Source organism: Pyrgilauda ruficollis, unplaced genomic scaffold (assembly GCF_017590135.1).
Source record: "Pyrgilauda ruficollis isolate IOZ18807 unplaced genomic scaffold, ASM1759013v1 scaffold59, whole genome shotgun sequence".
Classification (NCBI taxonomy): domain Eukaryota; kingdom Metazoa; phylum Chordata; class Aves; order Passeriformes; family Passeridae; genus Pyrgilauda; species Pyrgilauda ruficollis.
In genome coordinates this window covers 1,329,632-1,348,216 of record NW_024527599.1, presented here as the reverse complement: position 1 = coordinate 1,348,216, position 18,585 = coordinate 1,329,632, and the positions used below count along the sequence as shown (strand labels likewise).

Genomic DNA, 18,585 nt, shown 5'->3' with positions numbered 1-18,585 from the left:
TTAAGTCTGTGCCCAGAGCAGAGCACTGGCAGGCCAAAACTCCCTGAGCAGCAAAAGCAACCGAGGCCAGCAGAGAAGAAATGGAGGAAGAAGGAAGGGGAGAGAGAGCATGATAAAGGGGCACTAAAAATAGCATGCAATTATGTACAAATATTCTAGAAATGAGGGACCAGATGAGCCCAGACACATGTCCCATTTGCAGCAGGAGTGGTTTGGGGCTGGCTGGGGACAGCCATTCATTTCCAGCAAAGCAGATCCTGAAAACCACCTCATAAAAGGTCCTGATGGATTCCCAACCAAGCGAGACCGGACCCCACCAAAACCGAGAGCAGGGCAGAGATGCTGGGGAACAAAGGAGGCAGCAAGGGCCCGGCACGGACCAACAGTGGCACCCGGTGGCTGCGGGGACTCACTGCGACCTCAGAGCCAGCAGGGACCAGCCCGGAGACAGCTCCACACCCTCCTGGGGAAAGCACGGGACGGGCTGACCCCACAGACCCCAGAAACAACCTGCTCCAGTGCCAGCTCCCCTCGGCAGGAGATGAGCTCTAAGGTCTTTCCACTCTGATTCAAGTTCTGATAATCAGGTTTTCTTTTTTTGAAATGAGCTCGAGATGCCACCCTCCTCTCCAGGAGGAGGCAGCAAGAGTTGATGCTTTTGGTGGTAGTCACAAGGAATGCAGAACTGAAAATCAAACTGTGCCAACCCCAGCATTTTGTATAAAACTCTCATCTTGGTCTGCTCCGTCAAAAAATCCTGTGCTACAGAAGATGTCACCCTATACAGCCAAGGCAGGAAGGAGCAGAGGCACACAAGAGTCAGAAAGGGCTGGCAGCAGGGCACAGAGACTGTTTGACTGCTCTGTATTAAAATTCTGATTAATTGATTATTCTGTCTGGAACTGCATCTTTTGGAAGGCTCAGGATTCAGCCAGAACTGACATTCTAGAGATCATTTCCAACCCAAGCTGAAGCTAAAAACCAGAATATACATGAAAACTACCACACTCAAATGAAGCCAGCAGCTCTGGTGCAAGTTCCCTTTGCCAGGGCAGGATGAGCCCCTCCCAAAGCTGCAGTGCAGAGGCAATCTGACCTGTTGGGGTGGGAGGTGGGCAGCATGAACTGGAACTCCACCACGCAGGTGTTGTCCTTCAGCTGGCGGTGCTGGACGCTGTTGAGCTCGTAGGCAATGTAGGCTCTCCTCACGTACACCTGGGGACACAGAGCCCATCAGCTGCCCTGCCTCAGGGCAGCCAGCACCCACAGACCTCTGAAGTGCTAAAGACAAACAGATCCCTGCAAATGAGCAGCTGGATGAACTCTAATTCAACCAGAATTTATTATTTGAGGAAGGCCAGAACCATCAGGGTTATGCTCTGACAGCAGCTTCACTTTCTGCCTTCAACCACCTCAGTCTTCACATAAACACAACTTGAGTTTGAAATTTCACTCAATTATCAGTGTTAATGCTGTTAAATACCAGATTCTAAGCATGCCAAACCCCACACAACCTACAGCTCTCTTGGATCTTGCAGGGTTGCTCAAAACAGTTGCAGACAATGCTCAAAACAAACCAAATCCACAGAAAAATTAAAAATACTAATTTTTTTCAATGGGAATAAACTCACCTCCAAAGCTGCCATTCTTACCACCTGGTTACTGTGGTAGAAGAAGTTGGGAAGCACATCAAAGATGGATGTCTCAGACAAAATGAGTTTCTAGGAGAGATCACATTAAGCAGAGGTTTAAAAGAGTGTCTTGCAACCAGGATCAGGTAGAAAAGGAAAAACCCCAAATGAAGCCTGGCTAGCTCTGATTTCTAAGCTTTTCCTGTTACTCATCAAGGACTATGACTTTTTGATATTAAACCACAGAAACCTAAAGTTGGAAGGGATCACTGAGTCCAACTGCCTGCTCCTCACAGGACTAAAACTAAAACCATACAGGAGGAGCTCATCCAGGTGCCCCTGGGGCTGTGCCCATTCCCTGGGGAGCCTGGGCAGTGCCCCACCACCCTCTGCTCTGAGAAGAACCTTTTCCTAATGCCCAATCTGACCTTCCCCTGGCACAGCTCCACTCCATCTCCTCGTGCTGCTGCCCAGAGGAGGAACCAGTCCCTCTGCTCTGCTCTCCCCTGGGAGGAAGGTGCAGAACTGGCACGAGGCCATCCCCGCATTGGCACAGGGACAAAAACAAAAATCAGAGGCCAAGCTGCACACCAGACCAACACAGCTGAAAGCCACAAGGATGTGAAGGTCAGTGAGAAGGAAGAAGGAGCCAAGGAGAGGGGCTGGTGGGTACCTGCAGGTTCTCAATGCAGAACTGGTGGCCGTACATGTCGATGGCTGACAGGAAGATGGACTCCACCTGGTTGTGGCGCAGCTCGTAGGAGGGCAGGTGGGAAGCAATGAGAACCTGGGGAAACACAGGCAGTGTCAAAGAAAGGAGCCAGGCAGGGCCATCAGCAGGGGGCTGTCACCCCCAGGCAGCAGCAGCCTGCTCCATCCCTGGAGAGGCAGCCAGACCCTCCCGTGCTCTCCCCTCCCCAGCCTCATTTGTGTGTTTGCTCCGTTTGTGTTATTGGCAATTCCCCATGGAGCGAGGGAACAGCTTCAATCAAGTTCCATCAGTGCATGTGATTTAGCAGTGCAGAGCTGCCAGTCCTGGGGATTGCCTGCCCAGCTGGTAATTGGGAAGCAGAGCTGGCAGGGAGCAGCTGTGGGGAGGTCCACGCTGGAGCCACGCTCTGCTCCTGGGCAGGGGAGGGAACAGCCACCAGTGCCAGGTATTAAATGCCCAATGTGAAGGATGCAGAGGTAGGAAATGGAAGCAGCTTGCAGGGAGAATGAAGCGGAAGAGCAGCACAAGGACTGCAGCACCATCCCCAGTTGCTGTGGGGAGGTTCAATAGCGGAACGGTTCAAGGACACAAACACAATCCTGGAGGAAACAGAAGGTCACTGAGCAGCTTCAAACACCGTGTTCCTCTTCAACAGCCAAGCTTTGAAACAAAAGGAGAGACCCCTGAAGTGTGAGCTTCCCTGCTTCAGGCTGGAGATGGGGAGTGTGCAGTGAGAGCAGTGATCACACTCTGGGGTCAGCGTTATCAGGAAACCTCTCACCCCTTCCTGGCAACAGAGGGAGGGTTCAATGAACTGCTGAAGGGGAAGCTCACAACAATATCTGGGTGCCTATGTGACATTCAAATCAGCTCTGTAGCAGACTCTTAGAATTTGCAGTATCCAGAGTTTTTCCAATTATTTCCAGGTTAGAACAAAATTGACAAAGCGCAACTCAAAGATGGAAGGAGCCCTGCAAAAGGGCAGCATAATTCTTTGTGATAATTCCTTAGCAGCTGCAAAGAACAGCTGGTTCTCGTGCAAATGGCTCTCCCTGTTCTCTGCACACATGGATCCACAACTGTAAGGCAGCTGAGGAACAAGGAGAGCCCATCCACGTTGTTCCTGCACAATCCAGGCAGCCTGTGCTGGTCAGGTTTGCAGATGACAAAACCACCAAAAAACACAGTGGCCACACATCTCCACTTCCTCCATCACATAAACCATGGGCTACTCGCAGCTCACTCCTGTATGAGCCAAACAAAACTTTTTGGAGGAGCAGGGACAAAGGAATGCACGTTAAATTTAAATATTACAGTGACTGGGAATGCACCGAAGTCACCCACAGTTAATCACTGTTAATTAGCTTCACTGTCAAAGTGCTGCTCACAGGAACCTCCTCTCCCAATGTGCACAGTGATCAAAACAAACATCAGGAGCTGTGGGTTTCCCAGGGGCTGAGCTGCAGGCAGGAGCAGCCTGGCAGGGACCCTCACCTGCCGCGCTCGCAGGGCCACCTTGGCGTTGGTCGTCTTGCTGAGCTGGGTCAGCTCTGTCAGGATATTGATCAGCTCATCTGTCAGGGTGGGGTCACGGCCACACAGCTGGTCCTGGCAACAGAGACAACAAGAAATGCTTGGGACAGAGGGAAAACATCATCTGTGCTCCCCCAAAGGAGATTGAACTTGGAATGCAAACACACACCCAGGGCTGGACCACACCGTCCCCAGCAGTCCTGACCTGAATTATCCTGCAATTCTGTGCTGACAAGGACACAAATACTCACCAATCAACAATTTTACACACATAAATAAAAGGTGAAAGAAGGGACAGACGCCATCTTCCATTCTCCTATTTGTAGCACATGTTTTGGCACCCAAACACATGAGAAATGCTGACTTCCCAGAGAGACTCAGAAAACCTCCTCCCATTACCCATTTCAGGTTTATACCAGTGCAAAATTCAAAGAGCTTAAATTGCAGCCAGACACCTTGTGGAACATGTAAAGGTCAGCACACCCTCCCCATGCAGGGTGACCAGAGTGACACTGCCAGAGAACCTCCTGACACTTACCTACAAAAACACCTCAAACCTCAGAAGTCCCCACAACTCCACAAGCACAAACCAGCCAAGCTTTGTGCAGCTTCAGCCTACACCAGAAACAGGATCTGTCATTGCTCTGACAAGGCTAAGCAAAGCTAACTAAAGCCATGAATAATGTTCTGTATTTCCTGCCATGGTACTGGACTGACTCCATAATATTTCTCCTAACCAGAGAATCCTGGATCTGAGGAAATGCACAAGCTCACCTTACTGCCTGAATTGGCTGGATAAAACAACAAAGCTGAAGAGCATAAACCTCCAGTGTTAATGCTGTTCCAAAACTCTTCTGAATTCATCCATTCAAAAAAATGCCAACAGTAAAGACTTTCTTCCAAAAATAGTTTCAATTCCCATGAATAATCCCACAGTCTTCAGCACTTCTTGTGAGATTCTTCCCTCCCACCCCAAAGCTGCAAACCCTCTAGGAGCCTCTAACGTGACTCTTCCACACAGCACTTAACAGCTTGTCTTGATAAATTAATCATAGGAGGGAAATGTGAGATGAAACAGGGATTTGCCACGAGAAAGAGATGGTGCCTAAAAGTTTAAAGAGATCTTAAACACCCACAGACCAGAACAGGCCATCTGAAGATCCAAGAAATAGAAAAGGATAAGGGAAAACCTCTGTGCAGCAGGTGAGATTGACAAACCTGCCAGGGAAAATAAATTAAAAACCAAAGCCAAATAATACAGAAGTCCCATAGAGTGAATAACTGCACAACAGCTCATACTCCATGAGATTCCAGGGCTCAGCAGCTTCTCCCTCACACTGCTCTTGATCCCCTTCTCTCCAGCCCCACTCAGGCACAAGGCACCTCTAGGAATGATGACACAGCTCTCCCAGGGAGACACACCATACCCAAACCACTGAGAAAACATCTGAGAAAACATCTGAGCTCCTAACTCTGATCATGCTGTCCCCTCCTGGCAGGTCCTGGGCCACCAAACACGAGTGTGATTGCTCCCAGAGAAAGTTCAGTGCATTTATCCACCCCAGGACACTGTGGGGACAGTGAGTAACTCAGGAACTGCTGGGTTTGAGACACAAACTCCTGGGTGTTGCTGTGCTGCTGCTCCAGGGAACAGAAATCCCACAGGACAGGGGACCCTGCCATGCCACCAGCCACTCCATGCTGCTCAGGCCAGGATGTGCATAAGTTAAGCACAGAAAATGAACACACACCAACAAATCACACCATATTTCAACAGATGTATGAAGGATGAAGCAGCTCCCACCCTGCCTTCAGTGCCTGCTGGCTAAAAAAGGTGAGTGATGGCAGCACAACACCATTACTAAATGCATCCTCGGAGCCCCTGGTTAATAATGGATTCCTGGATCCATCAATAACAGCCTCACAGGCAGAGAGGCTGCCCTGACCCCATCCCACACAAACAGCTTGGACCCCACAAAACACCACAGCTGTCACCAGGGTCACACCAAACACACCACAGCACGTGAAGAGCCACCAGCTGGGACAGGAGTGATGGTCCTTTGGCTCATGGAGAGCCTGGAAGCTCAGGGACACCCAGCTGTGCCCAGGGTGTCCCTGGAAGCTCAGAGACACCCAGTTGTGCCCAGGGTGACCATGGTGTCCCTCCTGAGCTCCTGCTCCCACTGCAGAGCAGACATCCCTGTGCCCCTTGTGAGGTGCACCGTGGCCTTTGGATAACCAGGAGTGGCTCTTCCACCAAGGTCTCCCTGGTGTTTCAGGCTCTGGCATCCTGGGATGTTGGCCTTTACTTGAGCAGAACTAACAGGCAGTGATGGTGGGAAGAATGACCCAAGAGCAAGGGACAAGGGGGGCTCTCTGAGGCTCTCTGAGGCCTCCCCACTTGCCCCTCACACAGCCAACACCAAGAGCCAGCACGAGGTGACAAGCCAGAGCAAAAGTTCCAGTCCTGTTTTAGCAAGGAATGATCAGGATGACAACAACAACCTAAAGGCAGGGCTGGCTCTGCCTGCACTGATTGGCAAAGGCAGCAGCAAAGCCTCAGCCCAGCTCCCTGACAAGGGCTAACGCCTCGCCGGCACCCCCGTGTAATTACACACTTGAGTGACTGGACTCTGAAGAAAATTGAAGGCCTGAGCTGTGAACAGCTGCCATTTTCTCTCTCCATCACGCCAGCGTGATTACTTGAGAAATGAACAGCCCCGGCTCAAAGCTACTCCAGAATTCTCAGAGGAAATATGGCTCCGTGTTCAAATAATGAGATTCTTAAGGCAAGCGTTACTTACAATCACACCACACACCAAAAAGGGAAAGGGGGAAAAAGGGGGAAAAGAAAGAACACCAGGATCCTTACATCTTACAAATGAGAATTTAAGAAACCCAGCTTCGGTCTAGGAAAATTATGACACTTCTTTTGCTTTGGAGAGTTATTTCGTGGATGGCTACTTTGGATGTGTTTTTGGCAGTAACAGACCACATTGTGGTTGTGAAATAAAATACGAGAGAGGAAGAGAGAAAAAAAAGAGAGAAAGAGATCAAAAGGGAAAGAGAGAAAGAGAGAGTGAAAAAGAAAATAAAGAAAGACAGAAAGAAGCAGCAGACACTCACAATGAGCATTGTCACCAGCAGGTTCTTCTTGGTGACCTGGGCGTGGGAGAAGATGTAGTTCAGCACGGCGTTCATGTCACTCTTGTTCTCCTCACGAAGGGTGAAGACACACTTGTCATAGTGACCTGCAGGCAGAAATGCACATTTTCTTTTCCAGTCTTCACACCTCTGTGGCAAGGATTGCAAGTTACTAGATGTGTCTTTATTTTTTCTATGAGTATTTTTTGAGGATCTCCTTGGCTTGAAGGGAGCTGACAACGGAGATGGAGAGAGACTATTTACAAGGGATGGAGTGACAGGACAAGGGGAATGGCTTCACACTGACAGGCAGCAGGGTTAGGTTGGGTATTTGAAAAAAATTCCTGCCTGTGAGGGTGGGCAGGCCCTGGCACAGGGTGTCCAGAGCAGCTGGGGCTGCCCCTGGATCCCTGGAAGTGTCCAAGGCCAGGCTGGAAAGGGTTGGGAGCACCCTGGGATTGTGGAAGTTGTCCCTGCTGATGGCAGGGGTGGAATGAGATGTGCTTTAAAGTCCCTTCCAACCCAGACCATTCTGTGTTTCTCTATGGTCCACACAATCAATTTGGGAAGGAATCATTCTCACCATCACCTACTGCAAACTTTAATTCTAACATCCCACTCTTAATAAACAGCTCCAACACCAAATGCCTCCTTTGTGAGCAATTCTGAGAGAGGAATAGGGAGCTCAGACTTTCATTCAAATGACAACCAAAATGAAATAACAGCAAAAAGCCTTGCACCATCCTCTGCTGCCAGCAAATTGAAGTGGAAATGAATCTGCAGTACCATTAGGCCGGGGCAGGTAATGGAGCAGGACAAAAGAAGAGTGGAATCTGAACTACCTGTAAGAGCCAGAGCCTTGGAATCAGCCAGGGCTCCATTGCCATCTTGTGCCTGGATCCAGCAATGCAAGGCATTGATTTCACCTCTCAGCTTCAGCTGAGCTTTGGGGACAGCATCTCCTCTACAAAACCCAGGATCCCACTGCAGACCCTTAAACACAAGCCTGTGCACCTCACCTCAGCACAAAGTGAGAGCAAACCTTCTCCAAAGGGCCCACGTGGACTTTCCAGGACCAAACAGGACTCTTTAAGAAATTAAATCCTTGATGTGCCCAGGAACTCACCGTGCTGGAACTGAGTCTCCACCTTCAGGTACTGCCGGAGCAGATCCATCACCACGGCCTTCATGTGGCCCCGAATGCCACTGCGGTACCTGCAGAGGCACCAGAGCAGCCCTGAGCGAGGCTGAAGGCACACACAGCGCCTGCCATGCCTGCTGGGGTGGCTCCTGCTCTGCAGGACAGCCCTGGGAAGGCTCACCTCTGCACGAGCTGCACGATGCTCTGGGTGTTCATGAAGAAAACCTCGCGCTCCGACTTGCGGTTCAGGGTGGCCGCGTGGCTGTCCAGGATGTTGGCAATCTGAGAGGGAAAAGAACGTGGAAAATAGCACAGGGGAAAGCCCTGGATGGGCTGGACAACCAGCAGAGACACACCAGACTCTAGAAAAGCAAGTTCAAGACCTGTCAGTGATACAAAAATCAATGCACTGTATCCTACAGTGGAGAAATCAGTTTCCAGCATCTCCTCACCCCACCAGGCTCCCCTGGCTGCAGTCATTCTATTTTGAGGTTTTACTGGCACTACAAACTGCACTGCAGCACAGGTACCATGCAAAAAGCAAATAAATGCCCACAGGGCCACTGATAAGATTAAAGTGCTCCCAGCAGTGTGCCTGGTTAAAGCCATACTGAGCAGGGAGCACAGACCCTTCAGCACAGGTAAAGAGACAAGCCTTGCAGTGACACAGGTAACATCCCTGTTCAAACACACCTTTCAGGTTCAGTTAACCTCCATCTCATTTAAGGAGCTTCCTCTCTCTCTCTCTGCCCCAACACAAACCAATTTTTATCCCTCCATGAAGGGTGGTTGGTCACCTGTTGGCTGGGAAACTGGCAGAGGACCGAGGTGATGTTGCTGGCATACTGGGCCATCTCCTTCTTGATGGACTTCTCTACGTTGGGTGGTATCCTCCCAGAAACACTGGTCATGATGTCCTGAAGCTCCAGCAGGGGCAAAGATGGATCCCTCAGGGTCTTCATCAATCGCTCAACCCAGCCCTTCACCTAGAGAGAGACAAGGCAGTGAAGGCAAGAAAGAAGAGAAAAAACAAGAAGAGGAAAAAGGAGAGGGGCGATGTCCAACATCCCATCTCATGGGTGCTGCCCTGTGGCAGAAAAACTGCCTAACCCTTCCCTGAGCTGCAAGAATGCTGTGTTTTGGCTCTGGAAGAGAGGCCCCCAGTACCTTGCTGCTGAAGAAGGGCTCTGGCAGGCAGTAGCCATTCATCACGTTGACCAGGTTGTCCAGCACGTAGTGGAAGATGCGGTGGAGCTTCTCGCCCCGCAGCGCCGTGCTCTGGATCTGGGGCAGGGTACCTGTGTGCAGCTCAGCCTGCAACAAGGAACAGCCTCACTGAGCCTCCTGTGGGCCACCAGCCTTGGCAACAGCCAGCCACCCTCAGCAGCAGCCAAGGGTTAACTGCAAGGTTCCCAGAGTGGGAAATGCACTGGGTTGAGAGGCACATCCCCACAACTGCACTGAGGTAAGCAGAGAGCAGGAATGGTAGATAAATTTGGCTTGAATCAGAGAGGGAGGGAAAAATCTCAGTCCCAGTCCTCATCTGAGACAAATAAATGGTGAAGTGACAATTCCAGTACAATGCACAAATGGGAAACTGGTTCACTGGAACATCCTGTACCACTCTCAATGTTACTCCCTCATTAAAACCCCACAAAATCTGTGCCTTCTGCAACTCCTCACCTGCTGAACCCTGCTGGGATCATCCAGCTGCAGCTTGGCAATCACACAGCCTGGATCCAGGACTGCCCCTGGGCGTTTGACATAGTGGATGCAGCCTGATTCTCCTGCTGTTATCGTCATCACCATTTTCATCACCTGTAGCAAGGAAAGCAGGTTACACACTCAGCTCCCTGTGCCCCAAAATGGCTCTAGTTTTGGGAGCCAGCAGGCAGTGTCCCAACCCAGACAGACCTGCATGAGCACCTCTGGCATTCAGGTGTTCTCAAAACTTATAAGCACAGATGTTGGGAACAAAACCCAGACACCGAAGTGAATGGGAGAACAAAATAACTGCTCACAAAACAGTGCAGCAGGAACTTCAGGAATGTCACTGCTCACACTGCCTGGACCAACAGGGGACTCAGGAAGGTCCCACACTCAGCACAATGAACAAAGCAGACAATTTTCTGCTGCATTCCAAAGGCTCCTCTCAAAGGCTACAGCCACATCTTCAGCTCAAGCAGAGGGAACCAGGATCACTTTCTAGAGCTCTCAGACAGCTCTTCCCAGACAGAAACGCTTCCTTAGATCAAGAGCTGCTGCCTTTGGAGCAGAAGGGTTGGTATGGGGGAGCCAGCTTGGTTTTACCCTTGCTCTGCTCTGCACCACTGGGAGCCACAGGGATTGTGTGGGTGGTGCCTTCTTAGCCATGACCTGTTGCAGTGCAAAAGCACTTACATAAAATAGCTGGATCTCTGTCTTGATATTTTTCTCCTACACATTGTCCCCAACTGGTTTAATTGCCCCTCTGTCATCACACACCTTCCCCTCCCTCAAATCTGTTTTGAGCCACACACTCCTACACAACCCCCTGTGCTTTCCTCATCATGATGCAGAAATTGCTCATCCTCCTCCTCCTCCTCAGTAAGAGTTAAGTAACTTCCTAGGGAGAAGGGAGGAGTGACACCTCTTAACTTCTGGGATCAACCTGATAGATGATCAGCTAACCAGGATGAAGTTTGTTACTTCATCCTGGCATATAACTCTGAGTCTGTGTCAGTAGTACAAGGAGAAGGCCTTCTTCACCACAGCTAGGAATGGATCCCACCTTCCCTTGGAATCTCAGGAAGGTGATAATCTCAGGATTTTTGAGAAATTTTGCTCATCACTTGGTGTACAGTCATTAACACTCAAATTTCTGCTGTTAAATTTCTACCCCACACCATCACTCTCACTGATGACTCCCGCTGTACTTCAGGTTAAAATTTCTAAATTAAACACTGTGAATGATCCCTCATGCTCAACTCCCAGTCCCAAAACATCCAACATCCCTCCCCCTGAGCTTTGTCCTGGGCAGCCAAACCAGTTCTCTGAGAGTTTTACCTCAATTTCTGCAAAGCACTGGCCTGCAAACACGTGTCCCCCATCCTCCACCACATACTGGATCAGCTTCCCAGCGGAAGGAGAGCGCAGGATGGAGGGGTCATTCTCCTTCTCAAACACACAGGTCTTGTTCCCAATGGTGATGCGGTACCTGGGGAACAACAGGACAGATCAGCACAGCAGAATTCCTTGGGGAAAGCATGGGAAAGGGAAAATCCAGCTTGCCTTTCCCTTTTCTACCTTAGAAACAAAACTATGGGAAAACAGCTCACCCAACGGAGAGGGGAGATTCCAACCCAGGAAGTTACCCAAATTCTCTGTCCTCCTGAGCAGATCCATTACTTTTCCCAGAGATAACACAGCAGAGGGGCAGAGTTCACATTCCAGACCTGGGGATGCCCTTTACAGCCCTTACTGCTTTGATCCAAGCAGGGAATTTTGAGGGGATGCAGTGAAACAGCACAATTTGTCTTTATTTCTAAAGCAGCCATGGAATTTCAATAATTTTAAAGATTTTCAGGTTCTGGTTTTTTTTGTTTTTATAATCCCAAAAGTCTCTTTTAAGGACCAAGCAGAGGAATATGAACTCCACATGGTGCACAGCCAGATCCTTCTTCAAACAGTAGCCAAGATCTGTTCTGTCTCAAAACTCACCCACAGCACCCCTAGTAAACTCCTTCTAGGAGAGAATTCCACTCCCAGCTGACCTTTTGGGAAGCATGAAGTTACAAATACACCTCGTTCTGGCTGTGTAAATGCTAAACATGGAGCTGCACAGGTTGCTACCTGTCCACTTCTTCTTTCATGTAGGTGGTGTAGCTGCTGCCATCGTAGGAGAGGAGCAGCCCCCCGTCGCTCAGGCGGTGCACGTCGACCTCCACACAGGAGCTGTTCATGATCACCACGTAGCAGTTGGGAGACTGCCTGGTCACCTGCCAAGCCACAAGAATGGGAATTACCCAGTGAATTGAGCACAGCACTGAGTGTCTTGGCTGCCACAACACGGAGTTTTCCAAGGGATGCAATAGTGGGAATGAATGGAGAGGAACAGAGGTGTTTGATGTCATGTCAAAAAATTGGGGTCACAAAGGCAAGCAAGAAAGCTGGCCAGAGGGATGGAGCACCTCTCCTGTGAGGAAAGGCTGAGAGAATTGGGATTGTTCAGCCTGGAGAAGAGAAATTCTGGGGAGGTTTAAATGTGGCCTAAAGGGAGCCCACAAGAAAAACGGAGAGAGGCTTTTTACAAGGGCCAATCCAAACCAGTCTGGGATTCTGTGACAGCAGTCAAGAAATGCCAGAATTAGTGCTGCCCATGAATGTTGATTTAATCCTCTCACACTTCTGCACTGATGGCTGAGGTTTGATCGTGCAATCACAGACCATTTGCTCACCCTCATCTACTTACAAGGCACAGTTGTGCACTTACACTGCATAATGGAGGAGATAATTTGGGGGGGAAAATGAGAGATTGTCCCACAGGGAAAGCAACAAGTGCTCTCCATGAAAAAGGGATCCTATCCCAGTCTCTGCCCCAGAGCTGCTATTTGAAGCTGGGTAAATCCTTTAAAGAACACTTCAGCTGCTGCTCAATGCCTCTATTCCTCATCAAAGATAAACCCTGGGATGTGCAGAATTCTCCCTGCTGCAAAAACCAGTCTATGGTCTTGCCTTCAAAAACTTCACCATCACAAATTTGCCCCAGGAAGCTAATGAAGATTGCACAGGCAACCTTAAGTCTAATATTTCCTAACTTTCATAGGTTTGGTTTTGCAACATGGGGCTTTTGCATGCAGCAAAAAAGCAACACCACGGGGAAAAATTGCTGCAAATTCTGTCACATTGGTGTGTCAAAACCCCAGCAGAGTAGATCGACCTATTCAGAAAAATCAGCTGGAAATTTTGGTCAACTTGTAGTAGTCTTTGCCTGTAACAAAGCAAATTTGAGCCTGCTCAGAGCAAAAGGCTGAAATGTTTACAGGGACATTGCAATGGAGCGATGCGAGGGGTGTTACCGCAAAGGAGGTCCTGCTGATTTCCTCACCCACTAAAGCAGAGAAAATCTACCCTGCTCAGACAGAACTCCCTGCACAGATCTGTGCAAAGAGGAGGCCAGAGCAGCACACGTGGCCATGTCCAGCCCAGGGGCAGGGCTGGGTCCCACTCTGTACCTTCAGCACGTATTTCCGTCCCTCGTAGATGAGCTCCACGTCCACTGTGTTGAGCAGAGTGTGAGCAGGGAGGACTTGGCCCCTGCAAAGGGAAGGACAAAACAAAACTGATCTTCCACAAGCCACCAAATGACTACCAGGGGTCCAAAGAGCTTCAGAGATGCATGCAAGGCTTTAGGAAACACCAGCAGAGAGATGGGAGTAGGTTTTTATAGAGTCTCTTCTTAGGAGAGACACGAATCAGTTTGACCAAATCAAACAAAGTCCTTCCAGCCACACAGGCCAGCTTTGCTCTCCTTTCCATTCACTCCTGGGTGATTGAAGACTCCCTAATGCTGCCCTAGCAGCACACAGAGCAAGAACTCCGTGATTCTGAGCCATTTCCTGGAGCTCCTGCTAGAAACCAAAGCAATCTGTGCAGCCAGCAGGGGATGTTTGGAGATGCAGATACCTGCCAGTTTTCTCAGTAGATAAAGAGCTCCCTGGGGCCAAGGAACAGTCAGCAGATAACAGCCCCTGAGCATTCCTGGACTGCACTGAACAGAACTTGTACACCAGAAGTAATTACTAGAGAGCAGCTTGCCCTTTTACCTTTCCAGGGAGTGCAGGAAGTTGGAGACGCTGTTTCGGAAGCTCACGTCAGCCACGTGCAGGGCCCCACACACCACCCCCAGCATGGTGTCAGGCCTCTCAGCCTAAAAAAGGGACAGACACAGTCACACCTCCTCCAGCCTCAGCCCAATCTGAACACCCAGCTAGAAGAATCAGCAGTCTCAGCCCTATTTTTGGTTCATGGCCAACACTCTTTAAAATCAAGTCGGTGTAGCAGCCATGTGAACTCTACACAGAAGAAATTATTTCTGTAACCCCTTAAAACTACATTTTCTTCTGCCTGGATCAAATCTCAAGCTTCCAACAACATTTCCACTGTCATCTGTCCCAGATTCCAAACATAACAATGGTCTCAGTGCTTTTCTGGACAACTTTAAGACCAACTCTCCCCAAGAGGGACGACCTAGGATTTCGATATATGTAAGAAGCAATGCCACTGAAAATGTTTATTCATTAAGTGGGCACTGACCACTCCCACACCCTTCAGCAGCAGCAGGCACCACCCCTGCCCTGTGCCATGTGTGTCCCTGCAAGGGGAAGCAGCTGCACCTGCACTTTCTCGGCGATGAGCCGGTCCAGCCAGCCCGTGTCGATGCGGTTCTGCTGGAAGCTCTCTGTCTCCAGCAGCTTGATCAAGTATTCCACAGTGGTCCTGAAGTCCCCTCGGATGGAGAGCTCCTTCAGAGCCACCACCATGTTTCTGAAAGGGGAAAGAAGCCCTGTTATCTATCCCATCCTAATGGCAGCATAGCAGCTGCAGGCAGAAAAGCACCTGAAGGTCAGGGCAGAAGAGCACTGGATGGAGCAGGATCTAAAGGAATGGTTGGGAATGGGAGAATATTGATTTCCCTGCTGCTGGTGTGAAGAGCAGCTCAGTGGGATCAGGAGCTCCCCCTGCTATCATCACCCAGGGCCCTACCACGTGTCAGAGTGTACAACTGACAGACAGACAGATGTGGTGTCCACCCCACCCAGAGTGGAACTGGGAAAGGCTCTGGATGAAAGACGTGGATGACAGGTCAGACAGGTCTGCCTTAGGACCAGGTGCTTTAAAACCCCACACCACAGAGGACACTCCATGGTTCACAAACCATCCTGAAGCATTGGTCAGTCAGGTTAGCAATGATTTTCCTGTTAGAAGCCTTCACCTGGATGCTTTAAAGAGAGACTTTCACCCTGTGGTAGCTGAGTCACAGCCCAGCAGCAGGTATACAAGGCAGGGATGAAACAGAAAGGAAGAAAAAGAAAGAAAATTAAGCAAAAAGTGTAGAAATGTAGGTTCAACATAGTGGAATTGCAAAGCAAGACAGGATGGGAAGCCTGACCACAAAATGGAAAACAAGATAAAGACAGGGAAATTGCTCTTGAAACTCCTAGAAGTAAGGAGCCTTGTTTTCTCTGGATCAAAGAGGACAAAGCCAAGCAATTCCCAAGCCCTCCCACACCCCTGACTTACGAGATGGCTTCCTCACGGTTCTCCCCCCAGGAGAAGCAGTGCCCAAACTGGGAATCAGCAAACTCATGGAGCCCTCCTGCAGCAGCCACACTGAAATAGCCCCAGACGTTCTTATTGCTGCGGAAATTCAGCTCCTGAACGGTGCCAGAGCTGGGCTTAAACCCCTGCAAAGACAGACAGACACTGCTCTAGGCCCTAAAGAAAAGGTGAATAATCCAGAATTAGGGTTCTGAGGGCTCTGAGAACAGCTCTTTGTGCTGCAACATGGTACAACAAGTTCAGGCTGTGTCTAACCAGGGTCTAAGTGAGGTAAGCGAAGAATCTCTTAAATTTGCTGCCAAAACTTTCAGCAGCAGCAGGGACTGGCCCTGGAAAGCCCAGAGTGAGCAGCAGGCACAGAAATGGAAGGCTCACCTCATCAGGATTCTCACTGGTGATGCGGGCAGCGATGACGTGGCCACGGGGGCTGGGGACGTGGGCTGAGTTCTCAAAATCAATGGTTGTGTCCCCCCAGGGAGAAACTCCATACATCACCCTGATGTCCTTGATCCTGTGCAGGGGGATCCCCATGGCAATCTAAGGAGGAAAAAAAAGAAATTAATAAAACAAAAAAACACCACTAAGATTCTCTCCTCACAGAGCCAAACACTGACACTTCCCAGGACACCTCAGCTCAGTATAATATCCACCTTAAGCCCTCCAGCCAGTATTTTCCACTGACTGATTAAAAGGCTCCAGGGAAAGCTGGCAGTGCCAGGTCAGCTGAGCATGGGCATGCATTAGGCCTGTTAAAAATATACTGAGGTCCCAGTGAGGCAGAAGGGCCCTAATTAGTTATAGGAAACTGTGGAATTTTGCAATTATAAACTGTGGGGAGAGTAACCTGCAGAACCAGCTGCTGGCTGCACCCTTATGGAGCAAAATCCCATTTTCCCTGTTCATTAGTTGGGTTTTTTTAACAGATACAGTTCAAAAAAGAAGTAGAAAATCATACAGAGCCTCACTGAGGTGTGAGGGGACTGTGGCATCCACGCACTCCTGGAAAGTTGGGGTTCAGGAGTTTGGGGGGACACACAAGGGACTGACAAGCCACAGCACACCAAAAAGATCACTGAGGGAACCCCTGGTACCTTTGGGGAGCTTTAAACAATCACTGGACTTGCTGAAAGACGAGGAATTGCATTTCTGAGCTCACCTGGAGCTGCGCTGCTGGCAGGTTGACATCTGCCACCATCTCAGTGCAGGGATGCTCCACCTGCAGGCGTGGGTTCAGCTCCAGGAAGTAGAAGCTGCCATCCTGGCTGTACAGGTACTCCACAGTGCCTGCACTCACGTACCCCACCATCTTGGCCAGCTTCACTGCACACTGGGACACAGAAAACAAGAATATTGCACTGCCAGTCACCCGTGCTCGCTCTGCTCACCCACCACAGCCACTTCAGATTTCTGCTGGCATTCTGAAACCCCCCAAAACTTGTACCAGGCCCAAGACCTGCCCAGAGAAAAGCCAGTGGCACAGGAGTTTTGATTTCCAACTTATTTCATTGACAATTCACAGAAGGCAAACTGAGTTTGATGCAAATATTTGCACTGCTCAACATTAGGCAATTCCTGCAATTCCTGAAACTTGCTTTTAATATGGTAACACACATTCAAAACACACTTCCCTCCCCTTTTTTGGGGGGCATTTATCTTTGAAAGGAGCTGCTGGTGAGATTTAGTGTGGAAATGTGAGTGGCTGCCCACACCAAGCAGGTGGAGACACACAACCCTCGACTGCTCCTTTGAAACACTCAACAATGCACAACTGCAGGTGATGTAAAACAAAAACACAAAGGCCTGGCTGATTCTGGAGGGTGGCCAGGGCAGGGGAAGCTGCAGAGCCACTCTCACCTGCTCCATGTGCTCAAACACTATTGAGGCGGAGACACACAACCCTCGATTGCTCCTTTGAAACACTCAACAATGCCCAACTCCGGCTGATGTAAAACAAAAACACAAAGCCCTGGCTGATTCTGGAGGCTGGCCAGGGCAGGGGAAGCTGCAGAGCCACTCTCACCTGCTCCATGTGCTCAAACACTGTTGAGGTTGCAATGGAGGCTGGAGCCTCCTCGATGATCTTCTGGTGGCGGCGCTGCACGGAGCAGTCGCGGCCGAAGAGGGAGATGGCATTGCCATACTGGTCTGCCAGGATCTGCACCTCCAGGTGCCTGGACTGCTTGGCCAGCCTCATCACAAAGATGGGAGAGCCTGGCACTTCGGTTTGAACCTGCAGCAGGGACAGAGTGAGGCAGAGCATCTTGTGTGAGAGGCACCTTCAGCACTGAGGTCTCACAGAGACCCAGCCTGAACATTTAGAGAAAAGCAGCACAGGAGAGAGGGAGCAGTCACCTGTCTGAACAGATTGGGGAAGTCATCTGCATTGTTCACTTTCCTGATTCCTTTTCCTCCTCCTCCTTCAGAAGCCTTGATCATGACAGGGTAGCCAACCTCCTCAGCAGCCTGGCAAGAGGGGCAGAACAGCAGGGTAAGTACAAAAAGGCAGCAGAAGCCAGTGAAAAGATCATTATTTCCCAGCTGATTCACATCCGTATCTGACTATTTAGCAACCAATGGCATAGAAACCAAATATCCCATTGGCAAGAGTGCCTGTAGCTGGAAAAATCAGCAGGGATTTTGTGATTATAGAGAACTCTGACCTCTGCAAGTGACCACAAAATATTTTGTCAGTGCTTCAATGTCATTAAATCTACGAATTCACAGATAAGCTTTCATATAATAAAGAAAATTATTAAAAATCCTGGGCAGCATGAAAAAATCACACCGGCCATCCCCACTCTCCACAAAGGAAAACTCCAAATCCTGTATTGTGCCAGGAATACTTCTTATTCTAAAACTCCTCCTCAAGCAGAAACTCCAAAGATGAAGTGTGTGCTTGTGGGTTTTTACCAAAAACAAAAACTAGATGACAGCTTTTAAGGCAACACAACCTTGCTCCCACATTTTACCTCTCCCTGCTGACCCTCACCCAGCTGTCCAGGCTGGGGCCAAAGTTTGTGAATGATCAAAGTCTCCAGGAGGCAGCTCTGGGGCTGCAGCCTGCTCCCAGTGTGTGCTGCCACGAGGAGGAAGCTGCAGGGCAG

At 49.7% G+C, this 18,585-nt stretch overlaps 1 protein-coding gene across 4 annotated transcripts in view; it reads right to left on the bottom strand.

Moving 5' to 3' along the window:
* The window catches only part of ACACA (acetyl-CoA carboxylase alpha), a 97,941-nt gene that overhangs the window by 65,165 nt on the left and 14,191 nt on the right, over positions 1-18,585 (bottom strand). For all 4 annotated transcript variants that reach the window (XM_041482853.1, XM_041482850.1, XM_041482852.1 and 1 more), the window contains 20 exons: positions 17,834-17,944; positions 17,502-17,711; positions 16,638-16,808; positions 15,857-16,018; positions 15,443-15,606; positions 14,536-14,686; positions 13,966-14,069; positions 13,375-13,456; positions 11,993-12,138; positions 11,207-11,357; positions 9,845-9,979; positions 9,329-9,475; positions 8,959-9,147; positions 8,343-8,443; positions 8,147-8,235; positions 7,003-7,127; positions 3,838-3,951; positions 2,305-2,418; positions 1,632-1,721; positions 1,097-1,215 (listed from right to left, as the gene is read on the bottom strand). In XM_041482853.1, the coding sequence (XP_041338787.1) occupies positions 1,097-1,215; positions 1,632-1,721; positions 2,305-2,418; positions 3,838-3,951; positions 7,003-7,127; positions 8,147-8,235; positions 8,343-8,443; positions 8,959-9,147; positions 9,329-9,475; positions 9,845-9,979; positions 11,207-11,357; positions 11,993-12,138; positions 13,375-13,456; positions 13,966-14,069; positions 14,536-14,686; positions 15,443-15,606; positions 15,857-16,018; positions 16,638-16,808; positions 17,502-17,711; positions 17,834-17,944 (2,675 nt within the window). The remainder of the gene's footprint in view (positions 1-1,096; positions 1,216-1,631; positions 1,722-2,304; positions 2,419-3,837; positions 3,952-7,002; positions 7,128-8,146; positions 8,236-8,342; positions 8,444-8,958; positions 9,148-9,328; positions 9,476-9,844; positions 9,980-11,206; positions 11,358-11,992; positions 12,139-13,374; positions 13,457-13,965; positions 14,070-14,535; positions 14,687-15,442; positions 15,607-15,856; positions 16,019-16,637; positions 16,809-17,501; positions 17,712-17,833; positions 17,945-18,585) is intronic.